Below are 22,909 nucleotides of genomic sequence, written 5' to 3' on the forward strand. Positions count from 1 at the left end.
TGTTTGGAATGTGTTTCTAACCTCTGCATCAAATGATTAAAGTGACAGTTCACCCAAAAATTAAGATTCTTATGTTGTCCCAGATGTTTATGACTTCAGATGAACACAAGAAAAGAGTTTTAGTCTGTATTGCACAAGGGGACAGGACCACTACAAAGAGTAAACACGATGGTCAAGATTAAAATATTTGTAATCTTATTACATATGCCTACTGTTTCACTTAAGAAGATGCTGATTCATTAATATGGGTTGTATGACTTAGCGTCATATTCATTTTTAATAACATTTTTAGTACAAATTAAATATGTAGTTTTTTCCAGATAGCTGTACTTTTATCTTTACTTTCACTTGATTTTTAACATTTTTACACCTGAAGAATGACGAAGGCTACCTGCCAGAGAACCATCAAGAACTTTCCCTTTCATGACTCAAAGATGAATTTATGGATTTTTATAAATGGAACTCTTTTTGTTTGCTTGAAAAGGTGGGCATATTTGACTGTCAGACATCGGCAGACCTTGTGACAAGCCAGACTGCGTGACTGCATAATAGAAATGAATTCAAAGAAGCTGCAATTTATTACTTCAAAAAAAAAACAACAACGACAACAAGGCCCGAGTTGCTTGCTGTTTAGTAAGGGGACATGGCAACACAGCACTGAATGCAGCTTTGAGTTGAGCCGATATGTTGAGTGTGAATATCTCATGCCCCACTGACATGGAAACTCTTTCTTCGCAGGCCGGCACAAATCGCTCTTCTGTGTCTTCAGTGCACACATTCTATGTCGGTTATGTACTGCAGGCTGAGGGATTATGCATATTTAGTGGTAAAAAGCTCTTTCAGCCCATCCCGTGGAGCTGAAAGGCTTTCTTGTTTTCTGTGGACTGACCGAATGCTCTTTCTTTTTCGCTTTTGATTCTTCAATACAAGGCTCTTGATTTCCTCATATTCCGTGACAGCCTTTGAACGATACCAGCGAAATTGGCAAAGACAAACCGGTCTACTGATTCAGGTATAAACGCAAGCTACGTTTCTAGTAAAGAAGCACCTCCGGGACAACAGTTGCGCAACAAATACTTGCTAGACATGTAACAGACTTCCTGCGCGAACAATATCGTAAAGTTTGTTGCTACTTCCTTCAGATGCAAATTCAGATAATTGTTCTAGGTGGCACACATTTACAAGGAAAAATATTTTATGACTCATTGTTTAATTAACAGGGCAAATAGGGCGTTGAATGAATACAGATTGTATTTTTATTTTGCCTACAGCAAGTATCCACTAGGGGGCGACAGCCTGGGGTCATCGACCCCCAACTGCTCTCAGTGACTATTTGCCCCACGCGGGTGGGTGAAACTACACCTATTGAATTTTGTTGTAGTATTACATTATTTTGTGAGTCACATTGGATTAAAGCATCTCCAAATCCACTTGTTTCTCTTAAAAACCGGAGGCATCAAAAAGATAAATGCCAAAAGGTGTACTCAAATGCATTGAAATGATTTGAAGAGTCATATCTGATGAGCTACTTGCATCAAAACAGTGAAGCAAGACGATCTGGCTTGCAATTTACCGACATTTTAAGCAAGCTGTGATCTTTCACCTAAACACTCAAAGTAACAAAGTCACGCTTGTGTGTCCAGTAGTTGCCGAGCAGCTGTTTTGAACAGGCAATAATAAAAGGAATCCATGGAATTTAATGCAGACTTTTTGGAGAAACTCTGGTCAGGATCTTCCTTCAAATAATAGAGCCGTGTATTTCGTGTGATCTTAAGCAATACAAGTTTCACCGAGGATATTGTTTAATAGACGGTGACAACACAGTTAATAACTGCTAATGATGTGAGAAAATTGTTCCCTTTTAATAATTTAGCTGTGGAGACATCTGTGGAGCTGTGTAAACGCATTTTGTTGTTTAACATTTAAGAAATATGTTTTGACAGATGATTAATCCGAGTTATAGACCTTCTCCTCTAATTTCTGCCGGTAATGTAGGTTGTATGGCTTGTCTCTTGACTGGTGTGCTAACCTGCTGCAACAAAACAGGACAGCAGAACATGTAAGGGAAATGAAAGGAGTTCCTAAGTAGTGGATTAAACAATTATATAGGTCAAGTTTCCAAGGAAGCAGAAATGTTCAGCTGAATTACGGGGTGGCTGTGCCAGACTGCAGTGGTTTGGATGAAAATCAGGATAAGAGGACCAGCTTATAATGTATTCCTTTAAATAGAAACAACAACAGATTAAAATGAGGGAAATCGACCTGTATTTTGAATGTAGTGTTATAACGCATCTTGTAGACGCCTTTTTTATTCAAAATTAATAGAATGAATTATTGCCACAACTCTAAACCCGTTTTACATTTTTTTAATGCAGAGGTGAATTCTTTTGGACGTTATCATCACTAAGGTTGGATCTCATTCATTCCTATACCACCAGGAAACTGTATCATTATGGTAAACAAGTAAAGGGTGTACCTGAAAGGAATGCCATTTGGTGCTCGGCCAAGCAGATCTGTCATTTCAAATGTTTAAAAATCTCTTCAAGAGTTCCTAAGAACCAAAAGGGCAGCATAACACAGTACATGTGACCAGCTATGATACTAGCGTATTTCTTTATAAAATATAAACACTTAACATAAACTTAAGTATGAGGAAAGACAATAGAAATGAATCCGTAAACGAAGGAATGCGTGTTTCTTGTAACACTGAACAGTGGAAGCAAACAAATGGGCGGCGCTGACGACTCTGGCTCCGCCCCCCGCTGTTTAGCCCCTCCCACTCATCTGATTGATGCTACTCTCAAGACAAGCGGCATTGAGATTTCAGCGACAGCGTTAGAGACCGAAAGATGTGTAGCTCCTGCTGAAAAACACGCTGTCCTCAGACTAAACGATGTTACTGTTTGCCGGGGTCGAATCGAACTGAGGTCTAGCAAAAGCATCGGTGGGATCCAGAGTTAAAAGACGGATTGTACAATAAGCACGAGCGATCAGCGAGACGAGATTTGAACGCGCTGCTGCTGCCGTAGGAGATCAGCGGACGGCTGCCCGAGATCTATTCAACAACATTTCTTTGTTTCTTCGCGTAATTCCGGTTTTCTTTCGTCTTTAATATGGCGAGCGATTCTCCGGCTCGGAGCCTGGATGAAATAGACCTCTCCGCGTTAAGGGTAAGTTGTGTGTCCTTTATTGGAGATGCTCATTGATGTCTTTTGGTGTTGCGGTTGCGCCGTAATGGCAGGTGCAACAATCACTACAATAGTAGAAATGGAGTAAAATGTAAAATAACGGCTGAACGAACAGCGACAAGACGTTTTGTTTATGAAAGAACCGTATAGCGTTTTTGTTTAGTCGATTAGAAGCTGTGGAGGGTTGCATTTATCGGATCAAATATCTGCTTTTTGAAACTTATTACAGATTATGGCAGAAAATGTCAACGAACTGATCCGGTTAATAAAATAACATTCCGCTTAACCTCATATCGCCTGCTGTATTTTTTTCTTTGACATAGTTTGTATTGTACACGTTGTACTAGTCTGTTTTATTAAAGTAGCCCTACACGCTGACTGCTTCTCTTATAACCGTTTGTGAATTTTATGAATCAGTGGAAAGGACGTGTCTTTACTAGTTTTAAACGACAAATTCTTTGATGCAATCTTTGTGGTCATGCTGGTCTTTGTTAAAAACGTCGGCAAAAATGATTGATTTTAATGATTGAGAAAAAGTGCTAGAATACCTACATCAACACACACAAACATACACAAATTCATTTGTAATTTTCCAAAAAGTTGTAAAACATTTTTCAATGTAATGTTGTCGTACATTTGTCATACATATAGGCCGATGCATTAAAATAAAATAATGCCATGAAGAGAGATTTTGTAGATGTTTTTTAATTTTTTTGTTGATCTGAGTAAAACATGCCTTTTTTATGTAAATATGCAGAAATATTTTTTGTCACATGGCCACAAAATGGCTTCCCGGATGTTGATCATGGCACAATGACTTTGAAGTTGTATTTTGAATTTTTCTGATTCAAATACTATTTTTAAAAAACAAAATGTCTTCACTGCTTACAGTATTATGGGGGCATTAACAGCTTTTAAATGATTTTTTTTTTTTTGTAATCTTTGAGTAACCTGTTTAAATAGTTATGTCTGCTAGAACATTTTGACAATTGTTTTTTCCTCACTAAAACTATCACATTTAATTTGAATTCAATTGAAAATGCATTCATCGGAGCAGAGGGATTCCACGTTTCGCTTGCGTTTTTATTGTGTTCATAAAAGGCGACGATAGATCTTGAAAAACGGAACATTATTTTCAAGAATCGTTTTTTGTATTCCACTGTTCGTTCAATAGAAACAAATTTGATCTTGCTGTGTGCTGCTGCAGGATCTATCCGTGTCCAACCGGGAAACAGTGTGCCATATGCATGGCTTGATAAATGCTCAAATCCTTCTAATGCCACCAAATTACTCGCAGCATGTTTTCCAGCGACTTCTGAGTGGATAAACTGGGTTACTTCCTAACAAGGCTTCGTTTTATGTGTCGCTCCTCGGATTATAAAAACTGTGTCAGTCTGTCTAATTAGTGTGAGTGTGTGTGTGTGTGTGTGCGCGCGTTGTCCTGTAGCTCAACCGGTAGCGCGTGCGGCTGGCACGGCCTATAGGTCACGGGTTTGGTTCCCAGGGAACGTCAATTAGATAAATGCATACATGTAAGTGTGAAAATATCTATACGCCTCACGACGAATGTGTGAGATAAGTAAATTAGGCACAATATAACAGGATGGGCAGTTTAAGGATGCCCATATGGCGAGGCACAGTTTCACAGCAGCCGTAAACCAATTACCCTGTGTGCTGTAGGATCTAATGGGCTAAAGGGATGCACGTGAAGTGCTCTTCTTTCTCTGCTCGTGAGGCTAAGTAGCGCGTGGGATGGAAAGATTACTGCAGATAGCCCTTTGAGTGCTTTTGATTTGGCCATCCATTGTGTCTGGTGCATTAGCTTCACCTTCCCTGCCTCCTCACACATGGATCTGTTTGCGCGCACATGCTTCAACACTGCAGATCACATGGCGCCCCAGATGTCGCTCATATTTTGAATGGGATTAGGTTAAGTGTTAATCTCCGTTTCATACGAGCCATGCTCCCTGCCCTTCAACGGAAGCAGGGTGATATGGAAGAAGGGAGTTTCACAGGCCGCTCACGTCACTTCCTGGCTGCCGCTTTCAGTCGTTGGGGAAAATGCAGAGTGTATATGGAATAAAATATCATATGATTCGTCTGAATATGCGTGTCCGTTTGCGCTCGAGTCAAAACGGACGTTTAGGTGCTGACGCGATCTTATTTTTGCCGTCTGTGCACAACCCTCACTAAATGTTTGTTAAATGTCATGTGCGCGCACCCGGGAACGAATCCTTTTTTGCTTTTATCTTACCGTTCTTTTGAATGTAGTGTGTTGAGTGTGCTTTCTCGCGCATGTTGTGTTGAGCGAAAACGGAAATAGGTCACCCAGAAGCAGAGCGCTGACATGTGCAGTAGTGGGGAAACATTTCAGCGCAGCACATGCTCAGATGGGCCATTCATAAACTCTCGCGCTGGCACAGAAGCGGAGGTCTGTGTCCCACATATATGGGAGCCATGTTTGGCATCACCTGGTCAGCCTCACCTAGTCCCGAGGGACGACATCTGAAAATGAGCTTCTGTGCTCTGACCACAAACCTTGAAATGAGATCCATGCCCTTTCTGTTTGTTGTCTGGCCATTTTTAGCTCTAAACACTAGTAGCGAGGACCTTGGTTTGTCGAGGGGTCGTGTACCGCACAGTGGCCGTGTTATTAGGCTTGGTTTTGATGCGGGTCGTCAGAACGACCTTCGTTCACCCATATTAATGAGGTAGCGTTTTTTCCCGGTGCAGACGAGGGTTGTTCTGCTCGTGGCTTTGACAGGTAGCCTATGTGGTTTAGCTGTTGAAAGGGGCCCTGTTCAGTCAGCTGTAGCAAGACTCAAGGTTAAGTTCTTTTAAAACAGGATACAAGCCAATGATGTGATAGTAATTTATTATTTGATTCAAAAATACCTTTTAGAATGGCTTTCATATAGATACAATGACTTGGTTCTGGGGTTGGTAAAGTACGAGAGCAAAGAAATTGAAAAATATAAGGGTAGTACAACAGTGATGCATTTATTTCACAATTGCATTTTAAAGAATGATTTTTATTTTTTTTTTTTACATTTTGAATTTTTTTAAACAGAAAAACACTTTCAAATATGCCAAAGTCTTGTGGTGATAAGTGAGATGAAAAACTAAAGTATAGGGAAGACACCTGCAGAGCCTTGCGATTGGTGCATTAAAATACAGCTTTTCAAAAGTTTGGCTTCAGTACATTTTTATAAGTTCATTTAAAATAATAGGTTTATTCGGCAAGGGTGCACAACCTGTTTTCAAAATTGATAAGAAGAAATGTTTGCATATTAGAATGATTTCTGAAAGATCAAGGTAATTGAAAACAGGAATAAATTGTATATTTTATAGATATTATATAAATTCTAAAATAAATAATAAAAATTGTAATAATAATTTGAAGAATGCTAATTAATTATAATATATATCTCCAAACTTTTGGATACTTTTGTTGTTACACCAACATATTGCACTAAATGCATTTCTATAAACATCATCATCTGTGTTGAACATTTTCTTATGTCACAGACCCATTCATGATGAAATGGCATGAATGGAGGAGCTGCTCTGCTTGTTGAAGGTTTTTATTTTTTTTCATGGCTTGGAGTTAGGCCTTAAGATCCTGCTTTCATTCACACATCCTCTCAGTTTGAGTCCTTTTCATTCAGCAGCTCGGTGGGTTAAAGGAACAGCGTTGGGTCCGGCGCTGTGAGGGCCAGGTGGTGCGCCGTCTGCTTTCCTCTCACCTGACTTCCGTACGCTCTGCTCCGCATGTGCAAAGACGACGAGATCTTACCTGCGCTCCTCAAAGAGCAGCAGCGTCGAGACTCTGCGGGTGACAGTGTGGGCTCTGGTGTCCTCCCTGGGTGTGCTGTTTTGCGCGCCTCTTGTTTTGTGGGGGAATTATGCATGTGTTAGTCACTTGCTGTCACACCCTGGCGCTCCAGCTGCATTCCATTCAGTGCCATTCTGCCCAAGGACGTCTTGTATAACTTTATTTTTATATGCACGCCACACCAAGAAAAGAAAATGCGTAGTTGCTAGAACTGGCAGTTCTGGCCATTATCAGCAAAGCCACATCGAGACGCTCAAACTGAGGGGTGCAGAGAGTCGTCTCACCTCATGCCTAGCCCAGTGCTGGTTAAAAGCGCTTGTGGCTTTTTGTGTTTTATGTTTGCAGTTAGACCGTACCCTGCAGCGTTAGCTGTCCTGAATCTACTCCCTCCTCCCATTCCTCCATATCTCCGTCACTCTGCCCTCCAGCAGACGTCCGCTGACCCATTTCCTGTCTGTATGCTGAAACGCAAATGCGGAATTTTCGCATAGTTTTATGTAGTTATTTTAAAAATGTCTTTAATAAACTGCCTGTTTAGATGTGGACTTAAGATCCGTCTCGGGAGACTGACTTTTGTCACTTGTCTGCTTCATTATTTGATTTCTAATTTAAGCACACGTGGCATTTTGGTCTGAAAAATGATTTAACTCCTTTTAGATCCAGTTTAAATGCTTTACGTGATCTGTGCGCCACTTTATGTTGGTATCAGAAATGTTAAGGAAGCACACTTCACTAGTCGACTGTTAAGTGGCTATTATCTGTCATTTACACACTTCCTTACATGGTTTAATATTTTAAGCAAATGCTAGCTGAGACACCAGAAAGAAATCCATTTGAAGGAGCGTGTGACTGTCTTTTGAATGGATTAATGTCCTGTAATTAGCAAATTGTCAAATGTTTGTAGATTAGCAACACGCACCGATTATTAATGAGTTTCTAGAAGTCTGTTGACACTCAGTAATCTGAATTGAAAATGATGGAAATCTGGCAAATTTGTGTTATGCACAAATGTTTTTGAAAAATTAAAATAGTTTGCAGAATCATTCACTATTTACTACATGGCTTGCGTTCCACTCATTGTTGCCTGTATACTTTAGATTAAAGGCGTAATATTAAATACTAAAATAGATTTATTTTTTAGGTCGGTGAACACGTCACCACTCGTGTATCATCCAGCATTGAGTTTCTTACCTTTAGATACAGCTAGACTCTGCTGTAGCTCATAATTATGACTCCAATTTCCAATTTTACTCGCCGGGCACAAGATTAGCAAGACCATGCTCCTCAGAAAATAAAATTATCCAATTATATTTTAGCCGAACGGATTTCCATCCAATCAATTTCTGTTAGATAGGTCCTGCCCTCAACTTATATCCCACTGAACATGTTGTCCCCTCTCTTTAATATGTAGCAGATACCACTAAGTTTTAAGTGCACTTCACTAGTAGAAGGCCAATACCGAAATTAGGCAGATTTAATATTTAAGACATTTCAAATAATAAAATATAAATGTCTAATATAAACGTATAAAAGTATTTTTCACGAACAAATAAATATATCTTTAATGCATATTAACTAAAATTATAATTTAAGCAATTAAATACTGCTCTCTCAGCATTTTGGGTAGTTTGTGTGCTCTGGAAATGCTAGTTTTCAAATGAAGCCAAACTAACACTCATATTTCATACAGCGCACAGTGAAAATGACATGAATGTGACAGTGGGCAAACATATGAAGCACAGCATGATTTGAAATCGCATGTTTAAAGTTTGCTGCTCGCTCGTCTCCAGCGACGCATTTAATTCACACGGACAGATCGTCATGCAGAGAACACACGATCAGGATACACACGCACACTTCAAGATCTCGACTAAGTTTGCAAGTTTTGTGAATTTTAAGTGTTATCGTTAGCAGGGCTTGACATTAACTTTTTTTGCTCACCATCCACTGTGGATAGTGGTTTTTCAAATTTACTAGCTATTAATTTTCACTGCCCATTTTATGACTTGACTGACACACAAATGTGTCCACGTCATTTGACCTATTTGAAGGGGATTTTCCCCTTACCGTATTAAATGCATGCATAGTCTTTCATAACAAATTCTTACATTTTTATCAATTTCACTTAATATAATAAAATAATATAGGGCTGTTAAATGAGTATTTACAAAATTGATCTTTCCACTGCGGAAGAAACAGAAGTGACTGGAGCACCAATCGGATGCTTGACAGTTATGACAGTTCAGTGTAGCTGAAATATAGCACGAATGCATTTCCACTGCATGCAAAGTTACAGCAGCATAATGTTGTGAGCTTGGCGTTTCACATATACATCGCATACATTCATATTTATTTTATAAATGTGACATGCTGGGAAAAAATAGGCTACTATGCAACTAAATCACCATTAAGTGACAGTATCTTCAATGAGTCATCTTAATTAATGAGCCTTTAAATGCTTCGTTCAGATGGCTGATTCATTAAAGAATGAAGCAAATGTAAAAGTCTCTTTTTCAGTTTCCCCTTCAAAAATAATGTCGAGTTCTAATACTTATATAAAATACAACCCACCTGAATGGCTAGTGGGAGTGACTGTTACCCGCCACATCTGAAATCCACCTGAATTTGGCGGGTGTTAATGTCAAGCCCTGTTCATTAGTCGTTCAAAATGTCAAAAAGGCATATTTGATGAATGCTGACGGCAAATGAGAAAGTGTTATAATGTTTGCTTTTCTATTACTAATAATATTAAAGCATTCATTATAATATTTTTTTGTAAACCGTTTTTATCTGATTATTAGATATACTTCTATCCGTATTAGACAGAACTGAACGAAGGTGGCGAACTAGAGAGAATGTGAGCATTGTGTGCTCGGGTGTTTCCTTTCTCATAATAAAAGTCCTGCCTCTAATATATCGGCCAAACAGAAATTTGAAAAATGCCCAATATAATCACTATACGCTGTAAAGTGATCTTCTTGCATTGATTTTATGTGAATTAATAGTAACTGAGACTAATATAACAGCATAATAGTCAATGTGAAGCATAACCTCTTATGAGTCACTTTTGAATGAGAGTGTGACAGTCTCTCGAGTCTCTTAATGTGCCATCATTAACAAATTGGCAAACTTTTGTGAAGTGTTTAATTCTTGGTTGCTATAAAGAAATCCTTAATTCACTAAGAGTGTTGATATAGTGTGTTGGGTCTGAGGCGGCGCTCCAGACTTCCTCTGCTTGTGTTCATTGGGTTTGGCAGGTTAGGATGTTAGCACAAATAGATGCCTGCCTCCCTTGATTGGGAACGAGCTTTGGCGGCCGGCATGGGATTTCCGAGCCAGAGGTTTATGTTTTCATTGTGGTATTGATCTGTAGTTCAGCAGATTTCGCTGGGTGCCGTGTATAGATGTCGAAACCATCTACTTCATTTGACTCATTGGCTTGTGAAGACTAAAAGATTGCTCGAACCTCCTGTCCCTCCAGATGCATTGTTTTACGGTGTGTCAGATGTTTTGGAGTAAAATTGGGTTGAGAAAGGCCTGAGGGCAGGTTATGCATTCATCAGGTGCTCTACCTAAGAATCATTAACTTAACTACTGTTGACAGTCAGAGATTTATTACCCAGGTAAAAGAGAACTAGTTTTGAGTGTTGACTGTAATTACATAATGGTGTGACCCAAAATGTTATATAATAGCATTTGCGCAATCACACTTTTAAAGGGTTAATTCGCCAAAAATGAAAATTACCGAAAATGACACCCACTTGTCATTCCAAACTGATAGTAATAGTTTGTTTCAAATATTAACATTTATTATTTATTATTAAACCTAAGAGATTTCTATGCCTTTGTTAAAAGGCAATTGAACAAACTTTGATGTATCAGAAAGTCACAAATACAAATGTAAAAGTGAAATAGTCCATATGAATAGACACAATATGGCAAACAGGCTTAGTTTTTTTATTGCAATATACATTTTGGGGGCAATCAACTTTTAATGGAGGGACAGAAATTTTTCAGGTTTCAATAAAAATATATCCGTTTGTGTTTTGAAGATGAAAGAAAGTCTTATTTTCTTATTATTAATTGACATAACTGTATAGATTTTTAGTAATAAGTATATTAGTTGTTTTTTGAGTCACATTTATTAGGTATTTGTTAGTTTTTACTTGTTTTTGGAGCACGTACTATTATAGCAAATCATATTACATATTAATAGGTGTGGAATATTTCTTCTGTGGCACTGTATCCATTGCCATAACATGGTAATTAATTATTAAAGTCGTTTGCCATTGCCACAATATTATAAATGAAATAATATGGTCTGATGTTTTTGTTTTGAGAAAAGTAGGTTTTAAAAACAGGAACAGTTCAAATTTTCATATTGATCCGAAAACAGATTTTAAGAAAATTTGTGACCCACCAATATGGATTTATTCTATGTTGTTTTATGTAGCATGTGAATGTAAATGTGTTGTGCTCACTTTGTGCCCGAGTTTCCGCTTTTTCCTGCGGCATATCAAATATGGATGTAGACAGATAGATTTGTGTGTGTGTGTGGCAGAGGAAGTCAGGCATTAAGAAATGTTTGGAGCAAACAGCGTCTATTGTAATCCAGAGCCACAGTCAAGCTGATCATCCAGAAAATGAAGAGGGAAAAGAGCGGGACTGTGGACACCCCAAACACCTGCTCTGAATGTATAAAATCAGCTGCACCCGTTTTCTACAAACTCCACTGATGTACGATGGTTTCAAATAATAGTTCACACAGCAATGAATAATTAACTCGCCCTCATGTTGTTCCAAACCTTGCTTACTTTCTTTTGCAGAATGGAAAACGGTCAGGATTCAGAATTTTGTAGTTCTTTAAAACTTGTTTTTTAGATTTTTGATAAATAACAAGAAGAGAGTGAGCATAAGGATGACGGTCTTAAATTTTCAGGCAACTATCCCTTTAATAGTGTTATGGCAGCTGTTCACCTTATAAAAGTTGCAGAAGAGGCAGTTATTGAAGGGGGAAAAGTATGCTAATTTGCATAGGCTAATATTTAAAAGTAGCAGTTGCTACTGGTTTTCCTTGAGTTGCATCAACTGTGTATGTTAGCTTCTGTTGTGCCTCTGCCTCTATAAATAAACACCTTTCAGGCTGTCTTTCCCTTCCACTCAGCCTAGTGCTGCCATGTTAGTTTTCTGTCAGGCGGGTCAGCCTGACGGTGGGAACCGTAACACGGTATTCTGCTCATGTTTGCTTGAACAACAGAAACCTGAGTGATGTGCAAGGTTGTTAACTCCTCTCTGTCCATCACGCTCTCGCTGATGGTTTGCACGCTGACCCTCGTTTTCAGATGAACCAAGACAGGAAGGTATACTGGGAGAATGTGCATCCTTGCTCTGCGAGAAGCGAGAAATAAAGAGCGAAACACATTTCCGTAGTCACAGTGACTGACACGTCTGCTGATGCAGCCGGAGAAAAGGGCCATCCTGCCAGTCTTGTCAGACAAAGCACAGACCCAGCATGAGATGACTGGGGTGAAGGAGAGGGGGAAAACAGCCATGAGGCCTCTGTGAAGAGAAGAAAGGCTGAATAAGGGAAATAGTCAAGATACCAGCTGTAGAATGAAACGACAAGGACGATGTACTCACAATGTATGCAAAACATTTGTCTGCATCCAAAAGTAGTAAGATATTTTTGTAAATCAGTGTCCATTACACCAGTCTTCTGTCACATGATCCTTTGTTTGTTCATTTGATCCTCAGAAGCATTTCTTATAGTTATATATATATATATATATATATATATATATACAAAAATAGCCAATTAAATATGTAAATTTAGTTCAAAACAGTATTTTTTTCTTTTTGATTAAATTTTTCCCCCCTTTTTTTAATGGACGTTTTATACTAAAGTAGTATAATTTATATATGCACAATTCACACGATCACAAGTTATTTATTTTTACAATAGATTGCCCACTTAAGTTTTAAATAACTCTATTAAATTTAATCTTTAGCAAATCTGAAAAATGAATGTCCATTTTTAATGCTGTACATTAAAATGTCCACATTGTAACCATTTAAAATGTTTAATTTTAGTTTACAGTGAGTTTCTGAGATGCGCCTTAAAAGGAAGGTTAAATCTTGTTGGTCATGGCGAGTTGCCATCTAGATTAAAAAAAAAAGTCATGTGGGGATTTGAAAGCTTGAAGTGGGTTAACGCTCACCCCTGCTTGGTTCAACTCATCCTCATCGGTCAGTGTCATGTGATCACAGCTGACTTCCCCCACGTCTTTGATGATATGGTTCGATTTGGGATTAAGAACTGCTTAAAAGCTTCTGCTACAAATGGCCTCATGAACCCATTGGACAGACAGACATCTTTCAGCATCGACAATGAAGGTTGTTGAAGCAATTTCAACTAAGCTCTCAGCGTTGAGACCACCTTGGCGTGAAATGGAGTTTGAGAATGGCCATAAACCCCATTGTTTTCCTCTAGTGTTATGGAAGCAGCCAGAAGTCACTCAGAATCGACAGATCTAGTTTTTTACCTTGAAGGTAAAAGCTTGAACTGCTATAATTCTGTGTAGACAAACAGTTCTCTTTAAATTTAGTGTAATGGCATTAATCACCAAAAGACAGATGAGTTACTTTATGTATAGACTATTTTAAAAAAATAATACAAAAAAATCTACTGAGAACAAGTGAGTCCTTGTTGAACAATTGTTGGCAGCTCAACAGAGAGGAACAGGGCCAACAGGTTGACCGGATTACCTTCCTGTAGACATCAGCCATCATGATTTATAGACGTTAATGTGTGTTTGTGTGTGTATGTGGTTCTGTAGAATTGCTTTGTGTTGCTTTCCCAATAATTATAAAGTAAATGACTATTGATGTGGCTTTAGGTGTTACCAAAACAGAAAATGCAGACTGGTAACCTGCTGATTGTTGGAGATTTGAGTTCTCTGTGCATTTGTGCAATATCTGTCCACTTGCTTTCTCACATTCTCACATCTCGTCCTGTAGATTGTCATCTTGACAATGGATTCACAGTGGCCTTAGAGCTTTGGCTAACAGTCAAGCCACATTTCCGATCAATTCAACATTTAGTTTCACAAGTAGTGTTGTGTGGACTGTCTAGAATCAGCAGCTTGTGTGAACAACACTGTGCAGCTTGCATTTTTTTTTTTTTTTTTTTTTAAGCCAGTCAGCATAAGGACAAGATATTACTCATCCCTAGAGAGCCAAACCATGTATTCATCCTCAGCTCTTTAGGTGATGCGTTGAGAGAGAAAAAAGCTAGACTTCTAGGCGTTGTGCAATGCTTCCTACATTGAATAGGGGATGTCTGTAGAAAGTTACTTAACTTGGCAAAATGTTAGTTTGGAGATTCCTGCAATGTTCTGTGTAATATGTTATTATAGAGCATCATACTCGAATTCCTAATTTGTTGCAATACTAAAAATGATAACTTTGGCAAATTACTTTCCCCCCCAATTTATCACCTCTGAATGGTTATGAAAGCAAAAACTGTTTAGTATGACCTAACTTGGTATTGTACAAAAGTGGTACGCAATCTCTGGTGTGCAAATTTCCTTGTTCAGGGATATACAGCCCTTATGATTTGGCTGAATAATATCCTAAGAAGTCCACTTAGCCGGACACTATTGGGCAATTGGAACGTACCCACAGTTTAGGATTAGCCATAATGGTGAATGCTGGATTTCCCCTCTGCAGCTTAACTGTTCAGAGCGGTGCATGTGCAATCATGGAAATGAGTCACATTTGTGTGGACCTCCACTCGTGTATACTAATGTGATGGTTGATTCCTGTCTGAGTTTAGATTTGGAATCTCACTGTCTGTCAGTAGCTCTCAGTGGAGCTCAAACTAGATGAAACATCCATAAGCACAATACCGGATTTGTCCTTTTGAGCAATGTCATCTTTAAAGATATCACTCCCTTTTCACCGTTTTATCCCAACAGCTTTCTGTCGGACAGAGATTGGCAATTGTGAGCAGGCTTTTGGTGTTTAAGGTCACAAACTCAACTAGGTGGTGTTTGGGTGAAGCCAGATTAAATGGCACATGAAATGGCCTGTTTTTTTCTCCCTGAACCAACTCTTTTATTTAGAGTTTCTTTGGTTAGGTGTTAGATAGAGTGTTGGATTTAAATCTCACACTTGGTTGGGTGCTGGCCATGAGAGATGCTACACCGCAACAGTTGTGTGATGGAGGACACCAGGGGTTTTTGTGTTTGTGTGAGCTGAGAAGCAATTAGCTTGCTACTGGAAACACTGTGCTGTTTATTAAAGTCAACATGGAATCACAGTTTCTTTCTTTGATGCATGGTCCTGTTGTTATTGCAAAGGATTCATTGGTAGGCGTTATTCGGGGGAAAAATTAAAAATCAACAATTTGTCTTTTTTTTTTTTTAAATCTTCTTACATTTTCCCGGTGGGTACTATTAAGCTCCTCCCTCTTTTTTACTGTAGGTGTAGAGAAAATCAAAGTATGTGTCGTTGATAGTTGTTTTTTTTGTTTTGTTTTTTTTTTACACTTTTTCCTCACCATTAACTTTGCTCTTTTTTGGTTTCAGGACCCTGCAGGAATATTTGAGCTTGTGGAGCTTGTCGGGAATGGCACGTATGGTCAGGTGTACAAGGTAAGAAATTTTTTTATATTTTGTTTTTAAATAATTGCCTTTTAAAGGGTTTTTTTTTTTTTTTAATTTTTCAAACAAAACATTTTCCATCTAATAATACACATTTAGTATAATATAGTGCACTAATCTTATGGCTTACTGTTATGATACTTGTATAGTGCTATTTTTCGACTAGCAGGGCTGTCCCAAGCATGGAGATGGGTCTAGTGCGAGTTTTACCACTTACGTAAATTAAATGCGAGCCCCATTAATATTCAACTTTTGTTCCACAAAAGTCAGTTCTACAGGTTGAGGATGATTTTTGGGTGAACTCTTCCTGTAAACCCTAAAATGTGCTGGGTATCGTCTGATTAGAGTATTAAACTGTTCAGTCAGATAAGGTCCTTGCACATCCCACCAGAACAGCATGTGTCCACAAAGCTGCGCCCTGCTGCGGAACCAGGACATATGCTTGGGAGGAGTAGACAGGAACGACGAGAAGGGTGGCCATGAGATAGAGCGAGAAGCAGTGGAGGGAGGGAGATGAGAGCTGGCTCTGTGCCGGAGTTAGCAAATAGAGCCTAAAAGAAGTTCTTTAGTGGGTGGAATGCGATAAGAGAGTGTCTGATGTGCATGCGTCTCTCTTTGCCTTGAAGCTGCAGACACAGACACACGTTTCAGATTTGTGGAGCGAGACGATCTGTGCTCAGACGGGGAGGTGAATCTCTTCCGGTCGGCTTCTTTCTGGTCTCTTAGTGGGGTTCTGCTCTGTCATTCCAGTTTGCCCTTCACGTCTCACGCATACAGAGCAGGTCTGAGTGCACAGGTGTATGTGGAGAAACTCTAGTTGGTGTACCTTAAGCACACCTCATCCACTTCAGCTGAACCTGTCTGCCTCATCATTTCCTACACTGTAAAAAATGATGGTGACTGTGACTGTGCACAGAAAAAACCTGTGAAAATGGTACAGTAAAAACCTGTTAAATTGTTACAGGGAAACTTAAATTGACACTCCCAGAAATCCTTGCATTGCATTTCAAATTTAGTTTGAATTAGATTTATATATTTTTTTTTAATCAGTGTTTTGTCTTAGTATTTATCAGTTACATTTATTAGGGTTGTATGATACGTCTAATGTTGTTAAATTAATGTTTATTGCATATTTCAGTTTAATTAGTCTCACTGTGAATGGTGTTTAGTGTTTGTGTAAATAACACTGAGCACCTTCTATATATGTTCATATTTAAAAGCTGCTTATGGTGGACTTTGGTTCATCATGTGACTTTCAACACCACTTGCTTTTGGTGGTTATCAGTGTATTTTAAAAATACAACCACAGCTGCCAGTTTTTTTACTGTAAATTATATGGCATTTGTTTTACAGTCACAATGACATTTATATTTTTTGTGAATGAGATCGAATCAAACTTTGGGGTTGATAACATTAGTATCCTTTTATTATTTTATTATGGGATGCGGGTTGGCATGATGGTTAGGGGCCAGCGTGAGAGGCATTCTGGTCTGTTATGGAACCATCACTCACTACCGATTGAGCTGGTGTGGCATTTACGATGATTACATTTGCATTGGCGTAGACTCACTCTTGAGCAGGGATGTCCAATTCTGCTTTTGAATGGCCAACATCCTGCAAAGTTTATTTCTGATGCACCTGCTTGTAAGTTTCTAGTAATCTTAAAAACTGTAACACAGGTGCATTTAATTATGGCTAGATCTATGCTCTGTAAAATGGTAAAAAAAAGGAGCAGAATCAAACATCGCTGACGGAACAAAAGAACTGAGTAAACAAACAAGAGGTTGTGCAAAGTTACAAGTTATTTGTTGGAAATGTGACTTTGTGAAGCAGGGAAAACCTACCCAGTTTCTAGAGGTCTGCCATCTTGCAGAGTTTACTGTAACTTCGACCCTAATCAAACTCAGCTGAACCAGGTGTGTTTGAGTAAATTTGGAACCGATGTTTGCAGGAGGGTAGTCCATTAAGAGCAGGATTCCCTACACCTGCCACAAAGAAATCTTAAAGCATGTTACTGTATGTTGAGAACAGGGGTATCCATCTTTTCCATGATGTTAAAATGGGAGTGGCCATTTGTAAATTCTATGGGTCTAGCTTCTGGTCCCATCTGGGTCAAGCTATTTTTAGCTGTATAAAACTGTTTGATTTGCTGCTTAATACTAATAAATTGGTATGTCTTATGTTATTTTAATGTATCTTAATTATGAACACACTGGTTTGTAGTGCGAACAGTTTTACTGTTTACTTCACGTTGTTATTTTCCTCGTTATTTACCTGAACTGGAAGCCTCACCCATAGGCTTACTTCCAAATTGAGGAAAAAGGTGGATAGCCAACCCTGATCCTGCATACTTTTGCTCCAGCCATAAGCAAACACACTTGTACGTGTTAATCAAGGATGAATCACAGATAGGTGTGTTGGAGCAGGGTTGGAACTGAAGTCTGCGGAAATGTGCTGGAGCAGGGTTCTGACACTCACATTTAGTTGCTAAAAACTAGCGGTATTCTTTAAGTTCAGACTCGGGGACGTTGACATTTTCGGTGGAAGTCTGTGGGCTCTAAAATCTTTCTAACTTTTTAGATTGTGTGCTTTGTGAGAAAGTGAAGCATGGTCATTTCAGCTGTCCCGACAGCCAGTTGATGTAAGATCTGTCTGGTGAGACACTTCAAACCAGTGAGCACCTTTCCTCATCTCATTCATAATGGAGAGGCAGCTCTTCCAGTTCCAGGAAAGACAGGTCTACAGACGGATCCCTGAGGTCTGGCTGTCACCACCTTTCTTGTGCTGAGGCTGGATTTGGATGTGGGTCATTTCATATTTCCACTTCTGTCACATTTAGTTTTAATGAAACTAGCTCTCTTTTCCCTTTCCGATACTTTATCTAAGACCAGAGATGTGTTTGGTCAGACAGGAACTGATATAGCTAAATTGTGTGCTTTTATCATGGGATAGGTTTACTACTTATTTATCTTTTTTACATGTGGATCTTTCAAACTCTTTTGTTCGTGCCCCCTGCTCTTAGGGCTTCATTTGACACCGGACCCTCAAAGGAGAATTTAAGTTTCTTTTTTTTTTTTTATCTTCAAGAATATTTTCAGTTATGCTTGGGACAGCACTTCTTTTGTTGCAGTAGTAGTAGCAGCACTTCTTCCATCATTCAGCCCTATTGGATAAAAAGAGGCAGGATGTGGGCACTCCTGAAAGTGCATCAGTAACTGCAGGGGCTCATCTGAGAGCAGAATCCTGGTGCTCTCAAGTTATTTTGGATGACATTGACCTATTTTTGGTTCTGCTGCTGGATAAAAATACCTCTGTCTAAATGCCTCCTTTTGCATTAGAGACACCTTGTCTGAGCAGAGACACCTTCTCTAAAGACCCATGTAGAAAAGCTCTCAACTTATCCCTCTGTGGCTTTATTTCTGTCAGGCTAATGCCTGTATGTTGTTGTTTTTGTGCAATATCTGTAAATCTTACGCAAAATCACGATTGCATTTTATGAATTCAAGCCAGTTCGGTTCCCTCTATTCTATAATTTTTTTTTGTATAATGCAATTTTAAAATGCTTCTTATTCCAGACATATACAGTAAGAGCCTTTGAAACGGGTCCGAATAATTTAAGTTTAAATAAGCCACATCACGTCACATTGACTCATAGGATGAAATCATTTCAGAACTCATGCAGGCATGAACCTTGGTGGAGCGACATTTCCAAAACTCGACGCTTTTGCCCTTTTGGTGTGTTATGCTCCGTTGTGGCTTATTTAAATTTCAGAAAGCAGTTGAATAAGACATCATTTGAGTCGATGTTGTTACTGACAGTGACTCAGATTCTCACAGAGCTTGTATATCTCGGTTGGTTTCAAGTCTGTAGGGTGACTCCTGCTGTAAACGTGACTGGGAGACACTGGTCTTGATTCCACACTGCTGACAGCACGCTAAATTATGTCGTATCTTTTGTTGAATAATTGGATCTGTTTATCCAAACACAGCAACCAATGTATATTCTATGTGCATAATCGGTCTTAGCTAGAGAGGTTTCACAGTTTTCAATAACAATTTGCATACCAAAACAATCTTTATTTAAAAAGTTAAATATTAGCATTAATAAGTTAGAGATATGTAGCAAGTAAACGGGTATTTCCAAAGTAAACGGTGCTTTAAAAATTCATGGAATTATTCATAGCAGGTATAGTCAACAATTAAGAAAAAAAAAAAAAAGTGTGTATATATGTATATATGGCAGTATTCATGTGGACATTCAGAACTTGAAAATATACAAATATAATAATAATCCAACACACAAGTATAAAACTATATTTAGAATTAGTTTTTATTAATGAATAGTTTTAATGCGTTATTGGGGTTGTTGCAATTATTCAGTCTAAAGATTATTTGAATATGTGTTAAAATTGTAAGCAAATATAGAAATGGAACAGAACAAGCATTTTCCATGTCTTTGAATAAGACTTGAATACTAAAATATTTACAGTCAACCCTCTGTAATATAATTATTGTGTAAATCCAATTTCAATGTGACTAAATGACTTCGTAAGGTGTTTTGTAAGCTTACAGTGAATGTAAAAATTAAATAATTATTTACAATTATTACAGTTTCATGACCTTGACAGTCTTAAGCAATACTAATTGAATGCTTTCACAGTTTGACTGTGAATCAGGCCTGTAATTGGCAGCTAACGCAACATTTTTTTTAGTTTTTTTGCTTTGTGTCGAGCAGCCTAGTTTAAGTGAATTGAAACTCTGTAGACAGGCCATCATTAGGTATCCTTAGGTCACTTGATCTCGCTATGCATATACGTCCGTGTACAGACTGTCAGCCAGTGAATACGAGTCTGCCAAAACTTGTTTTCACTATGGTGCAGGTTTCAGTCAGATCAGCATTCTCGTCTTACACTCACTCTCATAATGCACAAACAGTCATATGATTTTGTAAGACTTGCAGTGATATGTTGTCTCGACTGTCAGTTGATAGCTAAAACCAGCACTGTTTTTGTATGATTCATTGATGAATCATGGGTGAAGCAACCGTTCACATGGTGCGTTTTGAAACATACGTTGTCTCAAAGTGTGTGTTTGCATGTTTTTGAATTTTCCACTGTTTGCTGGTTATAATGATGCTTTACTTTAGCATCTAGTCATGAAGCCCTATGGTGCCTTATTTCATTTTGAGACCTGTTAACGTTCATATTTCAAGATGAAAAATCCATGACATGTTCTTTTTTATATGTTCACAGATCAGATTAAACCATATCCAGTTATTTGCTACCCTTTGTTCATCATATTTCAAACTTTTAACATTGATCACATGGTGGGGTGTGGTTTGTCACGTCTATACTTGTCCTTTTTTTTGGAACAAAACAAGTCTTCTTGCCAAACCCCCAACCGTATGGTCCACCGGAGACTTTTGAGTCACACAAAGAATGCCAGTTGTGCCGAGAGATGTATTAAGGAGAATCAAGTAGGTGTTTTGCTGTCGTGTTTTTGACTAGGACTGTGCCCATAAAGGAAATGTTCTGCATTGCCCTAATAACGGTTGCACATACTTCTGTGATTAAACATGCATCACGGGTATGAGAAATGACACCAACTCTCCTTCTTTCACTTGATTTCCTTGTACACTACCATTTTAAAAAAGAAAATATTTAACTGACTTTGAGAGGCCGACATTATACACTTTAAGAGGTTCACATGTCGTGTGTCATGGACCTGATATACTCAGTCTATAGTTATTTAAACAACATTGTTTTATAATTGTTAGGCATGCAGCTTTTATGAGTTCAATTGATTTGTACTTTTTTTCATTTGAAACAAAAAAAAAAATGTTTACAAAAACATTATAGATCAACCACCCAATTATGTTTCTCACAATGCTATGTTTTAAACTGAAGGACATAATGCACTTAAATGCTTAATTCTCACATTGGACGAATATGGTTGTTTTTAAAATAAATTCATTTATAGGTATAATTTATATTTTTATAATCTGATTGCTAAAGCGATGGAAAATAAATCTCTTGTTTCATAGTTTTATAAAAACTGGTTTAGTTTAATGGAAAGTGGAAAATAGACAGCTGGAAAGAATACTTGTAAATTGTAGTCTAATAATGATTCAAAATAACAGGACAAAAATTGTTAATAGTAACATAATCTGTACCTTAGGTAACGTAATCAGACTATTTTTTTGATTATTTTTAGATTACTTTAAAGTCATTCATCACATTGGTTTTAATAGGATATTCTCATACCATATTGATATAGAGAGAAAGAAAATAGATTCTATTAGTTGTAATTAATAACATGAAGTGCATTAAATATTACAACACCACGGTTTCCCAGACTGGGGTTTGTAAATGAATAGCAGGGGCTTCGTGAAAAGGTAATTTTGCAGTTTTAAGGTTTAATTAAATAATAAGTAATTTTGCAATAATACCAATCAAAATAAAACACTAAAAGATGTAATTTGGTTGCAGAGAACCATGAACATGCAAATGTGATAAATCTCAGGGTACTTCAAGTAAATATATTAGATGAAAGATGTTCAGATGACAAAACGTAAATAAATAAAAAAAATAATAAATTGGGAATACCTGCCTTACATGTAAAAAAGGAAATGATTGCATTCTTTGTATGAATGTCCCAAAAGTGAAAGATTTTCTGAATGTGTAAATATAAGTGGTAGGCTATTTTAAGAAGGAATATTTAAAAGATGAGGAATTGAGAATCGCACTACAAATAATTTATTGCTATTGTGTGAATATGTAAATGTAACAAACTGTATTACGATTACAAGTATATTAAATGTGATTTATTACAAATTGATTACATGTAATCTGGATTACCTAATCGGATTCCAAAAAATAAAGTATGAATGGATGCATGTTTCTGACTGATAGTGTGTGTAAAGAATTTGAAAGACTACAGATTTAAAAAGCCTGACCTATTGATTTTTCAAAAATTTGTCTGAAAGCTCTTCTAGGTGGATTTCCTTTTCCCCTCTTTCTCTTTGTCTAGAAAGATGTTTCACTATTAGCCCACACAGGCTCATTGTATTTATATTATCATGGGGGACACAATTTGCAGTTAGATTTATTAGCTCTGGCCTACAACCATCAGTCTTGCACTTCAAAAACCCACATTTAATCTCGTTCTCATTCTGTCCTCCTCTTTGTAAGTTAATTCCCTTTATTCCACAACTCTCAGAAGCA

At 37.9% G+C, this 22,909-nt stretch overlaps 1 protein-coding gene across 1 annotated transcript in view; it reads left to right on the forward strand.

Moving 5' to 3' along the window:
- The first annotated feature begins 2,798 nt into the window (after positions 1-2,798).
- The window catches only part of tnika (TRAF2 and NCK interacting kinase a), a 78,737-nt gene continuing 58,626 nt past the window's right edge, over positions 2,799-22,909 (forward strand). The window contains exons 1-2 of the mRNA XM_043262740.1: positions 2,799-3,170; positions 15,612-15,677. Coding sequence (XP_043118675.1) covers positions 3,114-3,170; positions 15,612-15,677 — 123 coding nt within the window. The 5' untranslated portion in view covers positions 2,799-3,113. The remainder of the gene's footprint in view (positions 3,171-15,611; positions 15,678-22,909) is intronic.

The sequence above is a fragment of the Puntigrus tetrazona genome, chromosome 2, assembly GCF_018831695.1.
Source record: "Puntigrus tetrazona isolate hp1 chromosome 2, ASM1883169v1, whole genome shotgun sequence".
NCBI classification, from domain to species: Eukaryota; Metazoa; Chordata; class Actinopteri; order Cypriniformes; family Cyprinidae; genus Puntigrus; species Puntigrus tetrazona.